This window comes from Portunus trituberculatus, chromosome 46, assembly GCF_017591435.1.
Source record: "Portunus trituberculatus isolate SZX2019 chromosome 46, ASM1759143v1, whole genome shotgun sequence".
Classification (NCBI taxonomy): Eukaryota; Metazoa; Arthropoda; class Malacostraca; order Decapoda; family Portunidae; genus Portunus; species Portunus trituberculatus.
In genome coordinates this window covers 15,428,637-15,449,944 of record NC_059300.1, presented here as the reverse complement: position 1 = coordinate 15,449,944, position 21,308 = coordinate 15,428,637, and the positions used below count along the sequence as shown (strand labels likewise).

At 39.4% G+C, this 21,308-nt stretch overlaps 1 protein-coding gene across 1 annotated transcript in view; it reads left to right on the top strand.

Annotated features, from left to right (window-relative positions):
* Positions 1-18,249, top strand: part of LOC123519725 (AMP deaminase 2-like) — a 226,816-nt gene extending 208,567 nt beyond the window's left edge. Inside the window, exons 17-19 of the mRNA XM_045281229.1 lie at positions 5,632-5,700; positions 11,428-11,525; positions 18,044-18,249. Of these exons, the coding sequence (XP_045137164.1) occupies positions 5,632-5,700; positions 11,428-11,525; positions 18,044-18,110 (234 nt within the window). The 3' untranslated portion in view covers positions 18,111-18,249. The remainder of the gene's footprint in view (positions 1-5,631; positions 5,701-11,427; positions 11,526-18,043) is intronic.
* Positions 18,250-21,308: the final 3,059 nt, after the last annotated feature.

The following is a 21,308-nucleotide window of genomic DNA, read 5'->3' as shown; positions in this document are numbered from 1 at the left end:
CAGCAGGGCAGGAAAGGCAATAGGAAAGGGCAATAGGGATCAGCAGACAGGCGCAGACGGTGCAAGTCAACTGCGAGTGTCGTGTGGCCCAGGCGAAGGCTCCAGAGTTGTTATTGTTGTGATGGGTGTGCGAGCCCTCAAGGTCGTCAACCTCCCCGTTGTCATGGTAACGGGCTTCCCATTTTCTTCTTCCCTCCCTCACACACAGCTGCTGCCTCCCTTCTCATGTCTTTTAATTATGTCCTCTTTTTCTTGTAGCATAATGGTTTTCCTTTTCTTAGCATCACTGCTGTCACTAAGTTTTCTCTTTGGTGCCATTGAGCAAGATACTAAGAACTTGATTCAGTAAACGAAGTAGGATAACACTCTTGCCAGGGGCGGTGTGGTGGAACTGAGGCAGTTATTGTATTCAAGCGTGAGGCGGGCGGTGTGGCGGGCAACCACCAACAATAACAATAAATCCGCACTTTACGATTTATAAATTTTCAATTTTTAATCTTAAATTGCCTTATAGTGGACTGACATAACTACGAGTTTGACGTAACTCGAGACCGGCGTAACCGGGACTTTACTGTATATATATATATATATATATATATATATATATATATATATATATATATATATATATATATATATATCAGTCCACTATAAGGCAATTTAGATTTAAAAATTGAAAATTTATAAATCATAAAGCGCGGGTTTATTGTTATTGTTGGCCAGGCGTCACTAGTGGTTATCCGCCACACCGCCCACCTCACGCTTGAATACAATAACACTCTACGTACCTCAGTTCCACCACACCGTCGCCCCTGGCAAGAGTGTTCCTACATCTGCGTTTGCTGACTATCTTAGTATCTTCCTCAATGGCACCAAAAAGAAAACTCCTGAGTGATAGCAGTGATGCTAAGAAAAGGAAAACCATTATGCTACAAGAAAAAGTGGACATAATTAAAAGACATGAGAAGGGAGCCAGCAGGTGTGTATAAGGGAGTGAAGAAAAAAAATGGGAAGCCCGTTACCATGACAACGGGGAGGTTGACGACCTTGAGGGCTCGCGCACCTATCACAACAATAACAACTCTAGAGCCTTCGTCTGGGCCACATGACACTTGCAGGTCACTTGCACCATCTGCGCCTGTCTGCTGATCCCTATTGCCCTTTCCTATTGCATTTCCTGCTCTGCTGCCCACGCTTCTACTCCCACCGCACTGCACTACGCTCCCAGCTGTCCACCCTGGGCGTCACAACATTCAACCTGCCTACCCTCCTGGCGGCCTTAGGCGTCCACCCCTCTGGCAACATGCAGTCCTTCGCGTTCGCGGTCCTAATCAACAACAAAAACAAGCTTGTGTTTCATATTCCTACATAATTGTAAATAATATAACAATATAACCTTTTACTTATATAACGCTTCTACTCCTACCGCACTCCACAAAGCTCCCAGCTGTCCCGCCCTGGGTGTCACAATATTCGACCTGCCCACCCTCCTGGCGGCCTCAGGCCGCCCCTCTCGGCAACCTGCAGTCCTTCGCGTTCGCGCCCCTAATCAATATATTCCTACATAGTTGTAAATAATATACCAATATAACAGTATAACCTTTTACTTACCTGAATAACCATAAAAAATGATTGGTTGAAAACTCGATAATATGCTTTGAAAGTACGAAAACTTGAGTTACGTACAAAACCGACTTACGTCATGTTTCAGGAACGTAACTTTGACGTAACTCGGGACCTTACTGTATATATATATATATATATATATATATATATATATATATATATATATATATATATATATATATATATATATATATATACACACACACACGTATACAGGAATACTCCGCTTAACGAACAGGATAGGGGATGTCAAAGCTGTTCATAGAATGGAAATTTGTTAAGTGGATATAATTTTCCCATAGGAAATAATGGAAATAGGAAGGATGCGTTCTGGGCTGGTCCCCAACATACCACATGGGTTAAAAAAAAGAAATTATATATTTTTCTATTAGATATTTACAAACCTTGCCCTCAAGAAAGGATTGTTTTGTAATGCATAAAGTGAAATCTTACATGGAATACCAAAAAATAAAGCAGAGATAAGATCGGCCACAGATGAAGCGGAGACTCACGGCGACTCGGCCACTTCTTCTTCTTCTTCTCACCCTTTTAGCCTGCATGTTGTCTTTCACCATGATATTAAATTTATGTTTCCACTCATCTATTGCCTGCTATAATGGATATCATATCTTAGTATTCATATACGCTCATGCCATGAGGATAACCTCGACTCTGTGGCACTGAGTGATAGTGAATTCCTAATGAAATACCGCGGTATTTCATTAGTAATGCACTATCACCCAGTGCCACAGAGTCGAGGTTATCCTCATGGCATGAGCATATATGAATACTATGATATGATATCCATTATAGCAGGCAATAGATGAGTGGAAACATAAATTTGATATCATGGTGAAAGACAACACACAAGCTAAAAGGGTCACAAGAAGAAGAAGCAGCCGAGACGCCGTGAGTCTCCGCTTTGTCTGTGGCCGATCTCATCTCTGCTTTATTTTTTGGTATTCCATGTAAGATTTCACTTTATGCATTACAAAACAGTCCTTCCTTTCTTGGGGACAAGGTTTGTAAAAAAGCTAATAGAAATGTTGTTTTGCGAACATAAATGCATATATAAGACAGTAACACCACTTCCAGAGGTGGTGTTCCCACCAACCTCAGAGCAACTTGATAGCAACCTTGTCACCGTCCTTCTAAGCGTTCATGGAAGCCATTTCGCGGCAGGAGGTTGCTCTGACGTTAAAGAATCTTGGATCCAACTTCAGGAACGCTAGAGACAGAGGCAGGGAGCCAACCAATCACAGCGAAGCTGCCGTGTTCGATCCCTCACCTGGCAAATTTAAACCCAGAAAATTCGCTAAAACGGATGTGGTTGTACGTTATGTGGACTTTTTTGGTCTAACTTTATTTAGTATGTTAAACCGGAAATTCATTAGACGAACGTTCGTTAAGCGGAGTATTACTATGTGTGTATATATATACAGTAAGGTCTCGGTTTACGTCAGAGTTACGTTCCTGAAACATGACTTAAGTCGATTTTGTATGTAACTCGAGTTTCCGTACATTTCAAAGCATATTATCGAGTTTTCAACCAATCATTGTTTATGGTCATTCAGGTAAGTTAAAGGTTATATTGTTATATTATTTACAACTATGTAGGAATATGAAACACAAGCTTGTTTTTGTTGTTGATTAGGGCCACGAACGCGAAGGACTGTAGGTTGCCGAGAGGGGGTGGACGCCTGAGGCCGCCGGGAGGGGTGGGCAGGTCGAATGTTGTGACGCCCAGGGCGGACAGCTGGGAGCATAGTGCAGTGCGGTGGGAGTAGAAGCGTGGGCAGCGGGACAGAAAATGCAATAGGGATCAGCAGACAGTCACAGTCGGTGCAAGTCAGCCGCGAGTATCTTGTGGCCCAGGCGAAGGCTCCGGAGTTGTTATTGTTGTGATGGGTGTGCGAGCCCTCAAGGTCGTCAACCTCCCTGTTATCATGGTAACGGGCTTCCCATTTTCTTCTTCCCTCCCTCACACACAGCTGCTGCCTCCCTTCTCATGTCTTTTAATTATGTCCTCTTTTTCTTGTAGCATAATGGTTTTCCTTTCCTTAGCATCACTGCTGTCACTAAGAAGTTTTCTCTTTGGTGCCATTGAGCAAGATACTAAGACCTTGAGTCAGTAAATGCAGAAGTAGGATAACACTCTTGCTAGGGGCGATGGTGTGGTGGAACTGAGGCAGGGTGTTATTGTATTCAAGCGTGAGGCGGGTGGTGTGGCGGGCAACCACCAACAATAACAATAAATCCCGCTCTTTACGATTTATAAATTTTCAATTTTTTTAATCTTAAATTGCCTTATAGTGGACTGACGTAACTACGAGTTTGACTTAACTTGAGACCGACGTAAACCGCGACTTTACTGTATATATATATATATATATATATATATATATATATATATATATATATATATATATATATATATATATATATATATATATATATATATATATATATATATATATATATATATATATATATATATATATATATATATACAGTAAGGTCCCGGTTACGTCGGTCTCGAGTTACGTCAAACTCGCACTTACATCAGTCCACTATAAGGCAATTTAAGATTTAAAAAATTGAAAATTTATAAATCGTAAAGCGCAGGGTTTATTGTTATTGTTGGCGCCAGGCGTCACTAGTGGTTATCCACCACACCGCCCACCTCATGCTTGAATACAATAACACTCTACGTACCTCAGTTCCACCACACCGTCGCCCTGGCAAGAGTGTTCCTACATCTGCGTTTGCTGACTATCTTAGTATCTTGCTCAATGGCACCAAAAGAAAACTCCTGAGTGATAGCAGTGATGCTAAGAAAAGGAAAACCATTACGCTACAAGAAAAAGTGGACATAATTAAAAGACATGAGAAGGAGGCAGCAGCTGTGTGTAAGGGAGTGAAGAAGAAAATGGGAAGCCCGTTACCATGACAACGGGGAGGTTGACGACCTCGAGGACTCACGCACCTATCACAACAATAACAACTCCGGAGCCTTCGCGTGTGCCACACGACACTCGCAGCTCACTTGCACCGTCTGTGCTTGTCTGCTGATCCCTATTGCCCTTTCCTATTGCATTTCCTGCCCCGCTGCTCACGCTTATACTCCCACCGCACTGCACTACTCTCCCAGCTGTCCGCCCTGGGCATCACAACATTTGACCTCCCCACCCTCCTGGCGGCCTCAGGCGTCTACCCCTCTGGCAACATGCAGTCCTTCGCGTTCGCGGCCCTAATCAACAACAAAAACAAGCTTGTGTTTCATATTCCTACATACTTGTAAATAATATAACAATATAACCTTTTACTTATATAACGCTTCTACTCCTACCGCACTCCACAAAGCTCCCAGCTGTCCGCCCTGGGCGTCACAACATTCGACCTGCCCACCCTCCTGGCGGCCTCAGGCCACCCCTCTCGGCAACCTGCAGTCCTTCGCGTTCGCGGCCCTAATCAATATATTCCTACATAGTTGTAAATAATATACCAATATAACAATATAACCTTTTACTTACCTGAATAACCATAAAAAATTATTGGTTGAAAACTCGATAATATGCTTTGAAAGCCCTAATCAATATATTCCTACATAGTTGTAAATAATATACCAATATAAAAATATAACCTTTTACTTACCTGAATAACCATAAAAAATTATTGGTTGAAAACTCGATAATATGCTTTGAAACTTGAGTTACGTACAAAATCGTCTTACGTCATGTTTCAGGAACGTAACTCTGACGTAACTCGGGACCTTATGTATATATATATATATATATATATATATATATATATATATATATATATATATATATATATATATATATATAGATAGATAGATATATATATATATATATATATATATATATATATATATATATATATATATATATATTTTTAATTTTTTTTTAACTGAGCAGACATAAATTATATTTCCTAAGCACCATGCAGCTCATCTAATGCAGATAACTTTCTCCCCTTCTGCAGATTGGAATAGCCATGTCTCCTCTCTCTAACAACTCTCTCTTCCTGAACTACCATCGTAACCCTCTCCCGGTGTGTATTTACCTAGTTGTATTGTACAGGGTTCGAGCGGTGCATAGTGTTCTGTCTCCATGTCTCTATTTATCTAATTTTTCCTTAAAGTTATGCACATTATGTGCTGTAACAACTTCATTATCCAATGCATTCCATTTTTCCACCGTTCTGTGTGGAAAACTGTATTTTCCAATATCCTTCACACACTGCCTCATCCTGATCTTTTCATGTCCTCTTGTCCTTCCATCTTCTTCTGTCAACAGCACCAGGTCTTCCTTGTCTATCTTTTCAATGCCATTGACTACCTTGTACACTGTTGTTAGGTCTCCATATTCTCTTCTATTTTGAAAGGTTGGCAATCCTATTTCCTTCAGTCATTCTTCATATGTTAGGTCCTTTAATTTCAGCACCATCTTTGTAGCAATCTGTATCCTTTCCAATTTTCTTATATCCTTTTTAGAGCTCGGAGACCACACCACTGCTGCATATTCCAGCCTTGGACGTATCATGCTTGTGATGATTTTTTTCATCATATCTTTGTCCATATATTGAAATGCCACTCTTATATTAGTCAACATTTTATATGATAATCCAAATATCTTGCTTATGTGTTTTTCGGGCTCAGATTTTCCTGTATGATCACTCCCAGATCTTTTTCCCCTTTAGTCTTTATTATTTGTTCCTCTCCCATCAAATAGTTCCGTACCAGTCTTCTTATACTCCTTCCTAGTTCCATTATGTGACATTTCTTGGCATTAAACTCCAATTTCCACTTCCTACTCCATTCATAGATCTTGTTTATATCTTCCTGTAACAGCAGACAGTCCTCTCTGGTTTTGATAACTCTTAGCAGCTTTGCATCATCAGCAAATAAATTAATATAACTGTTTACCCCCAATGTGAATGTCGTTTATATAAATCTGAAACATAATGGGGGCTAACACTGACCCTTGTGGCACTTCGCTTGTTACTTTATCTCTGATCACAGTTCTTATTTCCCTATCCTTCAAATAATCTCTTGTCCATTCTAGCAAAGTTCCTTGCAGTCCTCCTATGTTCTCTAGTTTCCAAAGTAGTCTTCCATGAATGACTTTATCAAAAGCCATTTTTATATCCAGGTATACTGTGTCCATCCATCCGTCTTTGTTTTTCCAGTCCTGCAATAACTCTTGAGTAGAAGCTTAATAAGTTTGACACACATGACCTCCCTGTCCTGAACCCAAATTGTCTGTTCGATATGACTTGCTCCTCTTCCAGAAATTTGACCTATTTTCTTTCTTATAATTATTTCACACAACTTCCCCAAAACAATTGTAAGTGACACTGGTCTGTAGTTTAGTGGTTCAGTTGCCTTTCTTCCTTTAAATATCGGTATTACATTGGCTGTCTTCCATTCTAGTGGAACTTTCTCTTCATTTATTGAACTTGTAATTATTTCCCAAATTGGATCCAGTAGTTGCTCTTTACATTCTTTTAACACCCAGCCTGATACACCATCTGACCCTATTGCTTTTCTTACGTCCAATTTATCCAATAATCTTCCAATATCCTCTCTTATTAGGTTCTGTGAAATCTTCTGCAGTGAACACCGTTTTGAAGCTCTCATTCATTATTTCACACATTTCCATCTCTGTTTGGTATGTCTTCCTTCCTTTAATTATTCTTTCTATTGTTTCCTTGTTCTTCCTTTTGCCAATTGTGTGTGTGTGTGTGTGTGTGTGTGTGTGTGTGTGTGTGTGTGTGTGTGTGTGTGTGTGTGTGTGTGTGTGTGTGTGTGTGTGTGTGTGTGTTTTATGAGTTTCTTCCAAGCTTTGTGTGTTCTGTGTAGTGTGTGTTATTTTTTCTTAACTCTATGTGTGTGTGTGTGTGTGTGTGTGTGTGTGTGTGTGTGTGTGTGTGTGTGTGTGTGTGTGTGTGTGTGTGTGTGTGTGTGTGTGTGTGTGCTATTTTCCAGTAATATTTACCTACTTATATATATGTGGCCCCTCTCCCCTGTACATTTTCTAAGGATTCGAGCGGAGCTCAGTGACGTGTTTCCATTATATTTATCCAACTTTTTTAAAAATTTGTGCACACTTCCTACAAATACAATCTCTTCACTCAATCCGTTCCAAATATCCACCGTCCTAAGTGGAAAACTAAACTTTTTAATGTTTCTGGATCACTGATTTTTCATGATCTTGGAGTGTCCTCTTGTTCGCCTATCTCCATCCTCTGTCAGTGATACCAGGTCTTGTCTATCTATCTATTCCATATGGTTTACTAATTTATACATCGTTATTAGATCTCCTCTGTCCTTCAGAGATGGTAATTTCACTTCCTTCAGTCTTTCTTCATAAGGAAGATCCTTTATTTCCGGCACCATCTTTGTAGCAGTCCCTCGGATTCTTTCTATTTTCTTGATGTTCTTCTGCTTTTATGGTGAGTGACTGGTGACCACACCAACTGCTGCATATTCTAGTCTAAGTCTTATCATAGTGGATATGATCTTTTCATCATACTTTTGTCCATGTAGTGAAACGCCACTCTGATATTAGTTAGTGTCTTGTATGTTAAAGGAAATACCCCATTTATGTGTCTTTCTGGAGTCAGGTTATCTTGTATATAATCACTCCCGGGTCTTTCTCTTCTCTCCTTTTCACTACAATATCTTCTTTCATTTTGTATTATCACGTAGGTTCTCTATTACTTTTACCCATTTCCATTACATGACATTTCCTAATATTGAATTTTAATTTCCACTTTTGGCTCCACTTCCAGATCTTGTTAATATCTTTCTGCAATTCCATATAGTCTTCGATGTATCATCCGCAAACAAATTTATGTAGCTACTCAAACCCTTTTGCAAAAAGTTGATATATACTTGGAACATAATTGGTGCCAGCATTGAACCCTGTAGTACGCCACTCGTAACTGTGCTCCAACATGATGGGGTGTCTCTTATCATTGCCCTCATTTCCCTATTTGTTATAGGTAGTCTGTCATCCAGTACAAGATATTTCCCTTTATTCCTCCGATGTGTTCTATTATTCATAGGAATCTTCTAGGTGGTACTCTATCGAAGGCCTTTTTGATGTCCAAATACACTGTCAACCCATCTATTACTCTTGTATAAAAGCTTGGTAAATTTGTTATGCACGATCTTCCTTTTCTGAAACCGAATTGGGAGTTATTCATTATTTAATTTTTCTCCAGATATTCGAACCATTTTCTTTCATTACAATTTCACAGATCTTTCCCACAACATTAGTCAGTGACACTGGTCTATAATTTAGGGACTTAGTGTTTTTTCCTCCTTTGTATATTGGGACTATATTTGCTCTTTTCCACTCTATTGGTAACATCTCTTCCATCAGAAAGCTGTTGATCACATCCCAGATTGGTTTCACCAGTTGTTATTTACATTCTCTCAGTATCCATCTTGACAATCCATCTGGCCCCACTGCCTTTCTCACGTCTTCCTTTTCTAGTAGTTTACTGATTCTTTGCTTATGCACCGCAATGTTTCTTAATCCTTCTTGTGTCGCTTGGTTGTTTGGTTCTATGAAATTTCCTTCTTCATTAAATACTGATTTGAAGCTCTCATTAATAAGTTCACTCATTTCTTCCGTTGTTTCATATATCCTATTTCCCTTAATTAACTTAGTGATGGTCTCTCTGTTTGTCATTTTTCTATTAATATACTTGTATAAAATATTGGATTCCTCTTCATATCTCTTCACAACATCCTTTTAAAAATTTATCTCCTCCTCCCTTCTTACTCTAATATTTTCGTTACGTGCCTCTTTATACTGTCTCCTATTTACTTTGTTTCATTGACTCGTTATTTTTTTCCAAGCTGCATCCTTACACTTCTTAGCTTTTGTACATATAGCATTATACTACGTGTGTTTGCTCTCTTTTACTCTGTATTCAGGAACATTTCTTTACTCTTTCTTATACTGTCTAGGACCTTGCATGGTTTCCTTCCATGTTTTACTACCAAAGTATATTTTCTTCTGTCAATACTATCAAAATTTGTCTTAACGTGATTCCATCTTTTTTGTTCGTATCCCTCATTACATTTCAAAATTCTTCGATCCTCTAATTCAATTTCTATAATCACATGATCATTTTTTTCCCATTGAAGCCTGATATTTGATGGTTGGACAAGTCTCTGGGTTTTTTGTGAATACCAAATCCCCTCTATACCTTGTATAGTCCTTCACCCATTGGTCCAATGTGTTTACCATTTCCAGTTGTAACACTTCTTCCCCCCAACGTCCAACGTGACTGTTTATATCCATCTCTTTCCAATTTACATTTTTTGCAGTTTAGATCTCCCACAAGTAGTACTCTTCTGTCCTTCCTTAACATATTGTCCAGGCAATTTAACACTTCGATTTGCATTTCTTTGTGTACATCAAGCCTCCATGTATCAGTCTTCAGTGGCACATATGCTACTATGATACTCCTTCTTTCCCTGCCACTGGTCCTAATTGTTATGCTTAAAACCTCTGCCAGTCCATATCCGTACTGTACCTCCTCCACGTATATATCCTCTCGAGTCGTTATTAATACTCCTCATTCCATTTTCCCGCTTCTGTTTCTTCTCCAAACATTATATACCTGGACTTTAAAATTCATTTGGAAGTCTTCACTTAACATTGTTTCTGTTATACATACCACATCCGGCCCATTTTCCAGTATATAATCTCTTACTTCCAACCTTTCTGATATAAATCCATCTATGTTTGTGTACATGATTCTTTGTGCTTTCCTTCCCTTTCCTGAATATACCATTTCCTCAGCTTCATGTCTAGCACTCTACAATAGAAATTCTTCTTCTCGTCCTCTGTCCTTCTCTCGCTTTTTTTTTTTTTTTTTTCTTTCCTTCAATTCCCATTTCTCTCTCTTTTTCTCTTTCTTCCTGATTCATATCAGCTCATTATCTAAATACTGTTGTATTTTGTTTAACCAGCCAGCTTTCCAGTTCTTGCTAATATTTTTTCTATCCCTATTTGTGATTTCAGTTTAACTTTTAGAGGTCTTTTAGTTCCCTCACTATATTCATCAAGTCTGTATATTTCTTCTACTTCTTTTCAAGATACTGTTCTTCATCTCTGACCGCTGAGATAATTTGCTTAACCATTTCTTTCTCCTCCTTTTCTCTCACAAATTTCACTTTTTTCATATAGTGTTTTCTTTATATCATTGCTCATTCTAACTGTACTCTCTAACTTGTCACAATTTTTTCTCAGCTCTAATTTTCTGCAATTGCTGATCCTGCTTTTCAAAAATCCCAGCAACCATCTCCATCAAACACCTAATTTCTCTATCCATTGTGATCATCTTTCTTATTTTGGCTCTTTCCTCCTTAAATCCGGAAAATTCTCTTTCCTTACTCCAATTTCCTAGCTTATATAATCCCAGAGGTGTTTCGATGATGTCATTCCTGGGTCCTCTCGATCTGTCTCCCTTGTTTACATTGACGGAAGCACTGACTGCGCCGTCTATATTCTCATGCCCTACCATACTTCTTCTCGGCCTCAACACAAACAAATTCAATATAATTTAGGAGACAGGATCACTAGCCTAGCCCTTTCTCCCCCTGTAATACATCACCAGGTCTGCTGGGCTTTGTATGTGTATGTGTGTGTATTCTAGGTGCAATCATTATTTGCCCTACCATCTTTACCTGTTTGTAGATTAGAGTATTCTATTAGTAATTTAAGCACCTCATAACAAATCCCTCATTTTCCTCAGATCAAGCAGTTCTGGATTGGCCCCAACTACATCCGTGAAGGTGTGGCTGGAAATGACATTAAGCGAACTAATGTCCCCAATATTAGAGTGGCCTTCAGGTAATCAATGGGTTATGAAGTTATATCACATCTTTTAACTTCTCTTCATTACAATCTTCATTTCAAGTTTCTTTTAGATACCTGTGTACAGATTTGACAGTAAATAATAATAACATTCACCTTATTGCTCCTCTTCCCCTGTTTATTCTCTCTCTCTCTCTCTCTCTCTCTCTCTCTCTCTCTCTCTCTCTCTCTCTCTCTCTCTCTCTCTCTCTCTCTCTCTCTCTCTTATCAAATAGCCAATTTGGTTTTAGAAGGTCGGTCGTGTGTAACAAATTTACTGAGTTTCTACTCTAGAATGGTTGATAGAGTACAAGAGAGAGAGAAAGAGAGAGGGATGGATTGACTGTATATACTTGGATTTAAAAAAGGCGTTTGCTAAAGTGCCATGGCAAGATTACTGTGGAAGTTAGAGAAGGGTGGCTTAAAAGGAAGCACATTGAGATGGATGGAAAATTATTTAAGGGGGAGAGAAATAAGGACGGTAGTTAAAGAAATGAAGTCCAAGTGGAGAGCAGTACACAGCGGAGTGCCACAGGGGTCAGTATTGGCGCCAATACTTTATCTCATATATTTAAACGACATGCTAGAGTGAGTGAACAGCTACAAAAATCTGTTTGCGGATGATGCGAAACTTTGCAGAGTTATAAAGCAAAAAGAGGATTGTGAAATAATGCAGGAAGACCTAAATAAGATCTGGAAATGGAGTAAAAAGTGGGAGATGGAATTCAATGTGGACAAAAGCCATGTCGTAGAAATTGGGAAGACAGAAAGACGATCAGTGGGAATCTATAAGATGGGAGATGGAGTAGAACTAGAGAAAGTAAAAAAGGAAAAGGGGTTGGCAGTGACGATGGAAGAAAACAATCAGCAGTGTTTTTAGCGTAACCCCTTGTTGGGGTTTGCCTGTATATATATATATATATATATATATATATATATATATATATATATATATATATATATATATATATATATATATATATATATATATACAGGCAACCCCGCTTAACCCCGTTTAAGGGTTACGTTCCTAAAACACTTCGTTGTTTAACTGATTATAACAAGTTTAACCCCTGATTTGAACTTCCATTGAGAGTAAGCAAAGTGAGAGTGCATCATAGTACAGTAAAAGGTTTAATGAAAGTAAAATTATGAAGTTAAACATTTAGGTAGTTTAATTTAAGTCATTATAATGTACACTAATGTATGTATGTACGTAACTTTATAATGTTGATGATCTTAACTTTATGAAGGGAGGAAGAATGAAACGGGAAAGACACTAACTGGCAACTTGTGGAATGTAAGCAAAGTGCGCATCATTGTACTGCATACAAAACTTATGTACCACATTTCCACAAGGCTTTCCATTTTATCCATTGTAGAGTCACGAGTTCAGGTGATTCTTTTAGCTTGCAAGGAAGATACGGTCTCACCAGCCTTCTTAATAGAGTCTGCTGACTTGAAAATAGAGACAGTATAATATGGAGTCAAGATGGTGGCCAGCACTGCTATAGTTTTCTGGCCTCTCGTGTCTGTGAATAATATCTAGCTTCACTTGGAGAGTAAGAGACTTCCTGGTCTTCTTACGAACACTAGGCTAATTGCAGGGCGTTTTGGTGGTAAGTTGAGCTAGGAAGACAAGCTGCTGCTGACGCTGTTATGTTTTGACTGGGGAGTGAGTGTTGCGCATGTTGTCCACGAGAGGCTTGATCTTGATCTTGATCTTTATTCTATAGGTGTCCCAGGATTTTTCCTGAGGCAGGCCTTAGTACCAGCAGCTCCTGGTGTATTCAAAAGCCTGTCAGCTTGCGTGATATGGTGGGGCTTTCAAATTTGGAAAAAAATTACCTGGATAAAACTTCGTTAAAGCGAGTTTGGTGTTCGTTAAACGAGCAGATGGTAGTAAAATGAAACCTTCGTTGTAGCGAAATTTCGTTGTGTGAACCTTCGTTAAACGGGGTTGCCTATATATATATATATATATATATATATATATATATATATATATATATATATATATATATATATATATATATATATATATATATATATATATATATATATATATATATATATATATATATATATATATATATATATATATATATATATATATATATATATATATATATATATATATACAGTAAGTCCTCCTTATACGGTATTTCGTTATCTGATAATTTCACAGTTACGGTGTTTGTGTTAATTACTACCCTCGATTCTATCTACGGTAAGAAAAATTCACAGATACGGTATCGCTCGTGTTTTGTTTACACCGTACCATAGCGCCAGCACGCCGTGCGGCCACCACAACAATCAGTCTCTTCCCGCGTTTCCCACTGAACGTAAGTAAAATCCTTACGGTGTGTTTTTTTTTTTTCTTTTTGTGGATATTATGAGTAAGGGCTGTAATCCCTATTGCCCCTTAGCTTCGGGAGGAACATCATCTGATAGAATACGTGGCGAATGAAAGGTAAATAAAAACACTTTCTGTTTATTTCTTTTGTGCAGTACTTTACATTTTTTTTATATGCCTATTTACATGTATTTTCATGTCTGTGGGGGCAACTTTCGACGTGCTGGAACACATCCCTATTATTACATGTTATAATGTGTTTGGTATATGGTAATTTTGATTTGCAGTAGGGTTTTCAGGAACGCATATGTACCGTATAACGAGGTCTTACTGTGTATACAGTGATCCCTCGTTTATCGCGGTTAACCCCTTCGCGCCGGATGTTAAAAAGCCGCTTGTATGATATACAGGTGGTAGTGTGGTGCGCCCGAGCGCGGGAAACTTGTGTAAGCTTGTCATACTTGTCGTCTTTGTGTATTATGCTGTTATATTTTAGTCACTATGTCGCCTTCGAAGAGGAAAGTGGACACTTCTCTCTTCGGAGAAAAAGAGAGAGAGAGAGAGAGAGTGACATTTGCTAATATTAGACACAAGCGGGACGCATGTAGCTTATTTTTCGAGATAGAGGGGGAGGGAGGGAAGGGAGAGGGAGAGAGAGAGAGAGAGAGAGAGACATTTGCTAATATTTTAGACACAAGCGGGACGCATGTATAGCTTATCTTTCGAGAGAGAGAGAGAGAGAGAGATGGGAACAGTCTATGCCATTGGGTAATTTTAGACACAAGGCGGACGCATGTAGCTTATCTTTTGTGATTGGTGGAGACAAGGATGGTGGGAGGAGCACTAGGATTTCAAGGCCAGCATACTGCGTGTGTAGTTGGTATCCAACACACTATACGGGACAACTGAACTGAAGAAAGCTCAGAAAAGAAATATGACGTCTACGTAGGTGTCACCGTATTTGCTACTGGGGCTTCATGACGCCCACATAGGTGTCACCGTAGTGAACGGGTTAATGGATACCAGAACCCCCCACGAAAGGTGAAAAATCACAAAGTAGGATTTGCCGCCCCCCACCCCCCAGGAATTTTGATGTATGTGTATGTGGGTACCAGAATGTTTAAGATATGTCAACAGTATTTATACTTTACATATACAGTATTTTACTTAAATCTATTTAATTATAAAACCTTATACAGTAAGTATACATTTACTCTCTCTCTCTCTCTCTCTCTCTCTCTCTCTCTCTCTCTCTCTCTCTCTCTCTCTCTCTCTCTCTCTCTCTCTCTCTCTCTCTCTCTCTCTCTACTTAAACAAAAATAGTTGTCACGAACACAACACTAAGATACAGTATGCGAGACAGTCAACAGCGTGGACAAGACTGGCAAGATACAACCAAGGCCCATGGAATAGAAGATCGACCTACGAGGCATTCAAAATGGGTCTGATATGCACATCCATGGCGTCAGCAGGTTCACAAGTAGTCAGAGCGGGGATGTTGGTTCAGTTAGCAAGCTGCCTGGTATAAAAAAAAATAGGTATTCACGTGCTTCTCTCTCTCTCTGTTCCGCACCAATTATAAAACCTTATACAGTAAGTATACATTTACTCTCTCTCTCTCTCTCTCTCTCTCTCTCTCTCTCTCTCTCTCTCTCTCTCTCTCTCTCTCTCTCTCTCTCTCTCTCTCTCTCTCTCTCTCTCTCTCTCTCTCTCTCTCTCTGTCACAATGCCGGTCACAATGTTGTGCAGTGCGTGACTGTTTTAATTATCAGTAGTATATAATATGTAGTATGTAGTATGTGATAAATGAAAACCATTATTTTTTTCTGGTAATTTTGCACCTTAAGACATTAGTAAATTTCTGATGTTTAGTTATTGAAAAGTAAATTTCTGATGTCTAGCTATTGAGAAGTCCCCATTCAGTTACTTGTGTAGATATAAATTACCTCAGTTATATATGTAACGTAAAAATTAAATAATAATAATAATAATAATAATAGTAATAATAATAATAATAACGAAGACAGCAACACTATATTAATATTAATGATAATAAGAGCAAAAGTTTAATAATAGTAATAATAATAATAATAATGATAATAATAATAATGATAACAATGATTAATAACAGCAAGAGTATTGAGATCATTAAATATGATAATGATACAACGGTCAAAGAGAGAGAGAGAGAGAGAGAGAGAGAGAGACTTGCTGGCAAGCAGAGGGTGTGGGGCGGTAATAGGAGGCAGAGAAGCCTTCACAAAACTTGTCTCCTGTGCCAGGTAAGTATGATTTGCTCAGCGGGCAGAGGGTGAGCATGAGGTTTCCGTGCAAGAAAGACATGTCCTGGAAGGAAGCTCCCCTGTTGGTGAACCTGCTGACATTACTATGATGTCAGCAGGTTCACCCCCTTAGAGCTGCATGTAAGGTCAACCTTCTATTCTATGGGCCTTGGATACAACAAGGGAAGATGTTGGGTGAGGCTGCATATGTATACGAACAATACATGTACAGTGCTTTACATACATTTTCATCGTTATTACACACCATCTTACCGAATTACTGTATGTACAACATTAATAAGTGATGCCACAGACCCCGAGATATAGCAAAAACACTGCAGAACGTATCTATGAGCGTGTATAAAAATCGCGAAACAGTGAAGCCGCGAAAGTCGAACTGAAATAGCGAGGGAACACTGTATATGAGAGAGAGAGAGAGAATAAAGAGAATGGGAGCAATAAAGTGGTTCATATATATATATATATATATATATATATATATATATATATATATATATATATATATATATATATATATATATATATATATATACATACATACATACAGGGGATCCTCGTGATTCGACCGTTCACAGTTCGAATTATCGCCAATTTGAACTCAGTTGATTAATACCCAATCCTCAAGGTTCAACCAAGTGACTTGCCAATTCGACACACGTACATATCTCACGCGCCACCCACCCGGTCAAAATCCGCCACCACCCCAAATTCACTGCAAATCTACCAAGCAGAAGTGTAAACCGATGCTATCCTGTGTCGTCGCTAAGGCGGCGTCATACTAGCACTTTTCTGTCAACTTTCCGAAGACTTTTGTCGACAGTGGTCGTTACACACAAGCCTTTGTCACGTTTGTCAACTGTAAACAAACATGGCGGCCTTTCACCCCCAGCAAGCCGTTGCTATTTTTGGCCTTTAATGATCTTTATGAGAAACTCTTCAGACAGCTTTGTCCACTCATAAACAACAGAGCTACTCATCTTGGCCAGTTGTTCCTTGAAAGTTCTGCCTTGGAGCGTCGCAGTCCCAGACAAATGTAGACAAACACCTGAACTACTTTCCACTGTTAGGCTAGGACAAAAAAGGACACGGGAAAAAAAAAAAAAATTATATATATATATATATATATATATATATATATATATATATATATATATATACAAATATATTTACATCTACTTATCAAGATTCTATTGATTTGAGATTATAGCATCATTCCAATTAACAAGAAAATTTATTTCATTATAAAAGTGTTAATTAGAAACTATGGATCTTAATTTGACTAAAATTGACGCTAGAGGAAAACGTGTGTTTTGTCTGACTCAAGACGACAGAAAGCCACCTCCAGCCCCAGCCCTAAGAAGCACATTTTCCTGCCTTTCAAAGATAAGCTTGAGCTTATAAGAAAGTGTGAGGCAGGTATAGCTCATAGTGTCGTTGCACTGCAAATGGGTGTCCCTAGATCAAAAGTATCAACAATTAGGAAGAACAGGGACAAGTACCGCAAGACCGCAGCAAGTGTTTTTTTTTCCAAAAATGTAGGCTACTGTACAGCACCCTAATGTGTTTAATAAAAAAAAAGTTAGATATAAATGAAGCCTTTAATAGAACTGATTTAGTCCAAGTTGGTGTTTTTTAGAGGTTATAGTGATGTTTTGAGGGAGTCTAGGCTGGAGGTTGGTCCCTATCCCCCTTAATTCTTAAGTATCTTATGGGAAAAATTGTTTCACGATTCGAATAAACGCTGATTCGACCAATGAAAAACCGCCCTAACCCCATCGTGTTCTGTTTTCCCATTTTATACAAAATTGTGTAGTATATGCAAATAATGAGCAGCAACCATAATTCCTCTCCTTCAGACATGAGACCTTACTGGATGAGCTAGCCAACATCTTCCGTCATCCAACAGAGAAGGAGGAGAACTGAGTGCTGCTGTGATACTCACCTGCTCTGATGGGACTTCCAGACTGTCAGCATGTGATGGCAGCCACCCATAGCCTGTATTTATGCGAATAGGGAGGCTGCTTCTAGACAGCTCTTGAGTTTACATCAAGAGAGAGTGAATGGTCAGGCCTATCAAACTTACGTTTCAAGATTAGTCCAGATATAATTCCATTCTTTGATACATACTTATATATTTTCATTGTTGTCCTTTATGTATCATTTGCTCTCTCTCTCTCTTTCTCTCTCTCTCTCTCTCTCTCTCTCTCTCTCTCTCTCTCTCTCTCTCTCTCTCTCTCTCTCTCTCTCTCTCTCTCTCTCTCTCTCTCTCTCTCTCTCTCTCTCTCTCTCTCTCTCTCTCTCTCTCTCTCTCTCTCTCTCTCTCTCTCTCTCTCTCTCTCTCTCTCTCTCTCTCTCTCTCTCTCTCTCACACACACACACACACACACACACACACACACACACACACACACACACACACACACACACACACACACACACACACACACACACACACATCCGGTAGCTCAGTGGTTAGAGCGCTGGCTTCACAAACCACCGGGGTTCGATTCCCCGGCCGGGTGGAGATATTTGGGTGTGTCTCCTTTCATGTGTAACCCCTGTTCACCTAGCAGTGAGTAGGTACGGGATGTAAATCGAGGAGTTGTGACCTTGTTGTCCCGGTGTGTGGTGTGTGCCTGGTCTCAGGCCTATCCGAAGATCAGAAATAATGAGCTGTGAGCTCGTTCCGTAGGGTAACGTTTGGCTGTCTCGTCAGAGACTGCAGCAGATCAAATAGTGAATCACACACACACACACACACACACACACACACACACACACACACACACACACACACACACACACACACACACACACACACACACACACACACACATATAATGAATGATATATGTATTCTGACCTTAGTAAAGAAATATATTAGCAAGGGTAATCTGCAGTTGTGGCCAAGTGCCAAGTTATGTCTGCCTCATCTGCCACCCACAAGCATATATAGTGACAGTTGCCAACTTTCTTGTGTAATATTGTGGACTTTAGTAATGTGTTATAGTTTTGATGTTTTGAAATGAATTAATGATTATTGGAGATTGTGCCCAGAATTTAAGTACAATGTGCTCTGTCAGTTTCTCTAGTGGTTGCACAGAGCTAAAGAAGAGAAAAATTTGGCTTGCTGAATGCAGCCACTGATGGATCAGGTGTCAAGGAAGAAGATTTGTGGTATATGGGATTGTAGTGGTAATATGATTAATTATAATGATATATACTTACAGTTGGCTTTGAGATAAGCTAAATAACTGTTACTGTGAATGTGAAGACGAGGTGATATGTGATGTTGACACCAAAGCACTGTCGTGATGCATAGTTATATAGTACACATAGTGCACGAGATGTTGTGATGCAGTACTTATGCCTGCAGCAAGTGTAGCATTATGATGCAATACTAATGCCTGTACTGGGAGTGGTGTGATTCAGTGCTATGGTGTCTGCAGCAGGTGTGGTATTTTGATGTAGTGTGAAGGTGCCTGCAACAGGTATGCTGTGATGCCTGAAAGGATCTCCAACAAGTATTTTGTGATGCCAACAGCCTCCTCCAAGCTTCTGCACAATAATGTGCATGGAGTTCTGAGCTTTATTGTTGGATTTTGATAGTTGTTGAGATAGTATAGTTTATTGTAATAGTAATTTTAGTCTTTTACTAAAAATAAACATGACTATTTACACTGGTACCTCAATGATAAATCCAGTTTGCTTGAGTTTTGATAATATATAAGTAAATGTTTGTTGTAGTTATGTTTCATCTGGTTGTAGTATGGTCAGTCAAATGTGACCAGTATATAGTAATGTGACTCCAAATGTGCATGTATTGTTGCCTTTGGTGATGATATGAATATAACAGTCATGGTATGGTCTTACATGTGATAATGAGGTAATTTCATGTACATGTATTCTATAATGCTTCATTAAGTGTGGCTTCAGATATACTGTATCTGTGATATGATCAAGTGTGTCTGTGCAGCAATATGACCTTAAGTGTGGCTTTGATGTGGTCTTTATGAATGCAATATCTCAAAAGTTATAATTGTAAGTGAGGAAATTTAGATGTGTGGACAGAAGTTACCTTGTGATAAAGAATGATGGAAGGACAAAATCTGTACTTGCAGACTCCTTGGTGGTCAAAAGATAAAATCTCCAGGCAGAATCATTGATATCTGAATAGATCTAAGGAAGATGCAGTATGTAAGTGCAAGAAAGTTTCTCGCACACACACACACAGAAACACACACACACACGCCCGGTAGCTCAGTGGTTAGAGCGCTGGCTTCACAAGCCAGAGGACCGGGGTTCGATTCCCCGGCCGGGTGGAGATATTTGTGTGTGTCTCCTTTCACATGTAGCCTCTGTTTACCTAGCAGTGAGTAGGTACGGGATGTAAATCAAGGAGTTGTGACCTTGTTGTCCCGGTGTGTGTTGTGTGCCTGATCTCAGGCCTATCCGTAGATCGGAAATAATGAGCTCTGAGCTCGTTCTATAGGGTAACGTCTGGCTGTCTCGTCAGAGACTGCAGCAGATCAAACAGTGAAACACACACACACACACACACACACACACACACACACACACACACACACACACACACACACACACACACACACACACCGCGTAGTGTAGTGGTTAGCACGCTTGACTCACAATCGAGAGGGACGGGTTCGAGTCCTGGAAAGTGGCAAGGCAAATGGGCAAACCTCTTAATGTGTAACCCCTGTTCACCTAGCAGTAAATAGTACAGGATGTAACTCGAGGGGTTGTGGCCTTGCTTTCCCGGTGTATGTTGTGTGTGATGTGGTCTCAGTCCTACCCGAAGATTGGTCTATGAGTTCTGAGCTCGCTCTGTAATGGGGAAGACTGGCAGGGTGACCAACAGGCAACCGAGGTGAATTACACACACACACTCACACACACACACACACACACACACACACACACACACACACACACACACACACACACACACACACACACACACATTATCCATGCATTGGATAATGGAATTGTTACAGCACATAGTGTGCATAACTTTAAAGAAAAACTAGATAAATGGAGATATGGAGACAGGACACTATGAGCCCCACTCGAACCCTGTAAAATACAACTAGGTAAATA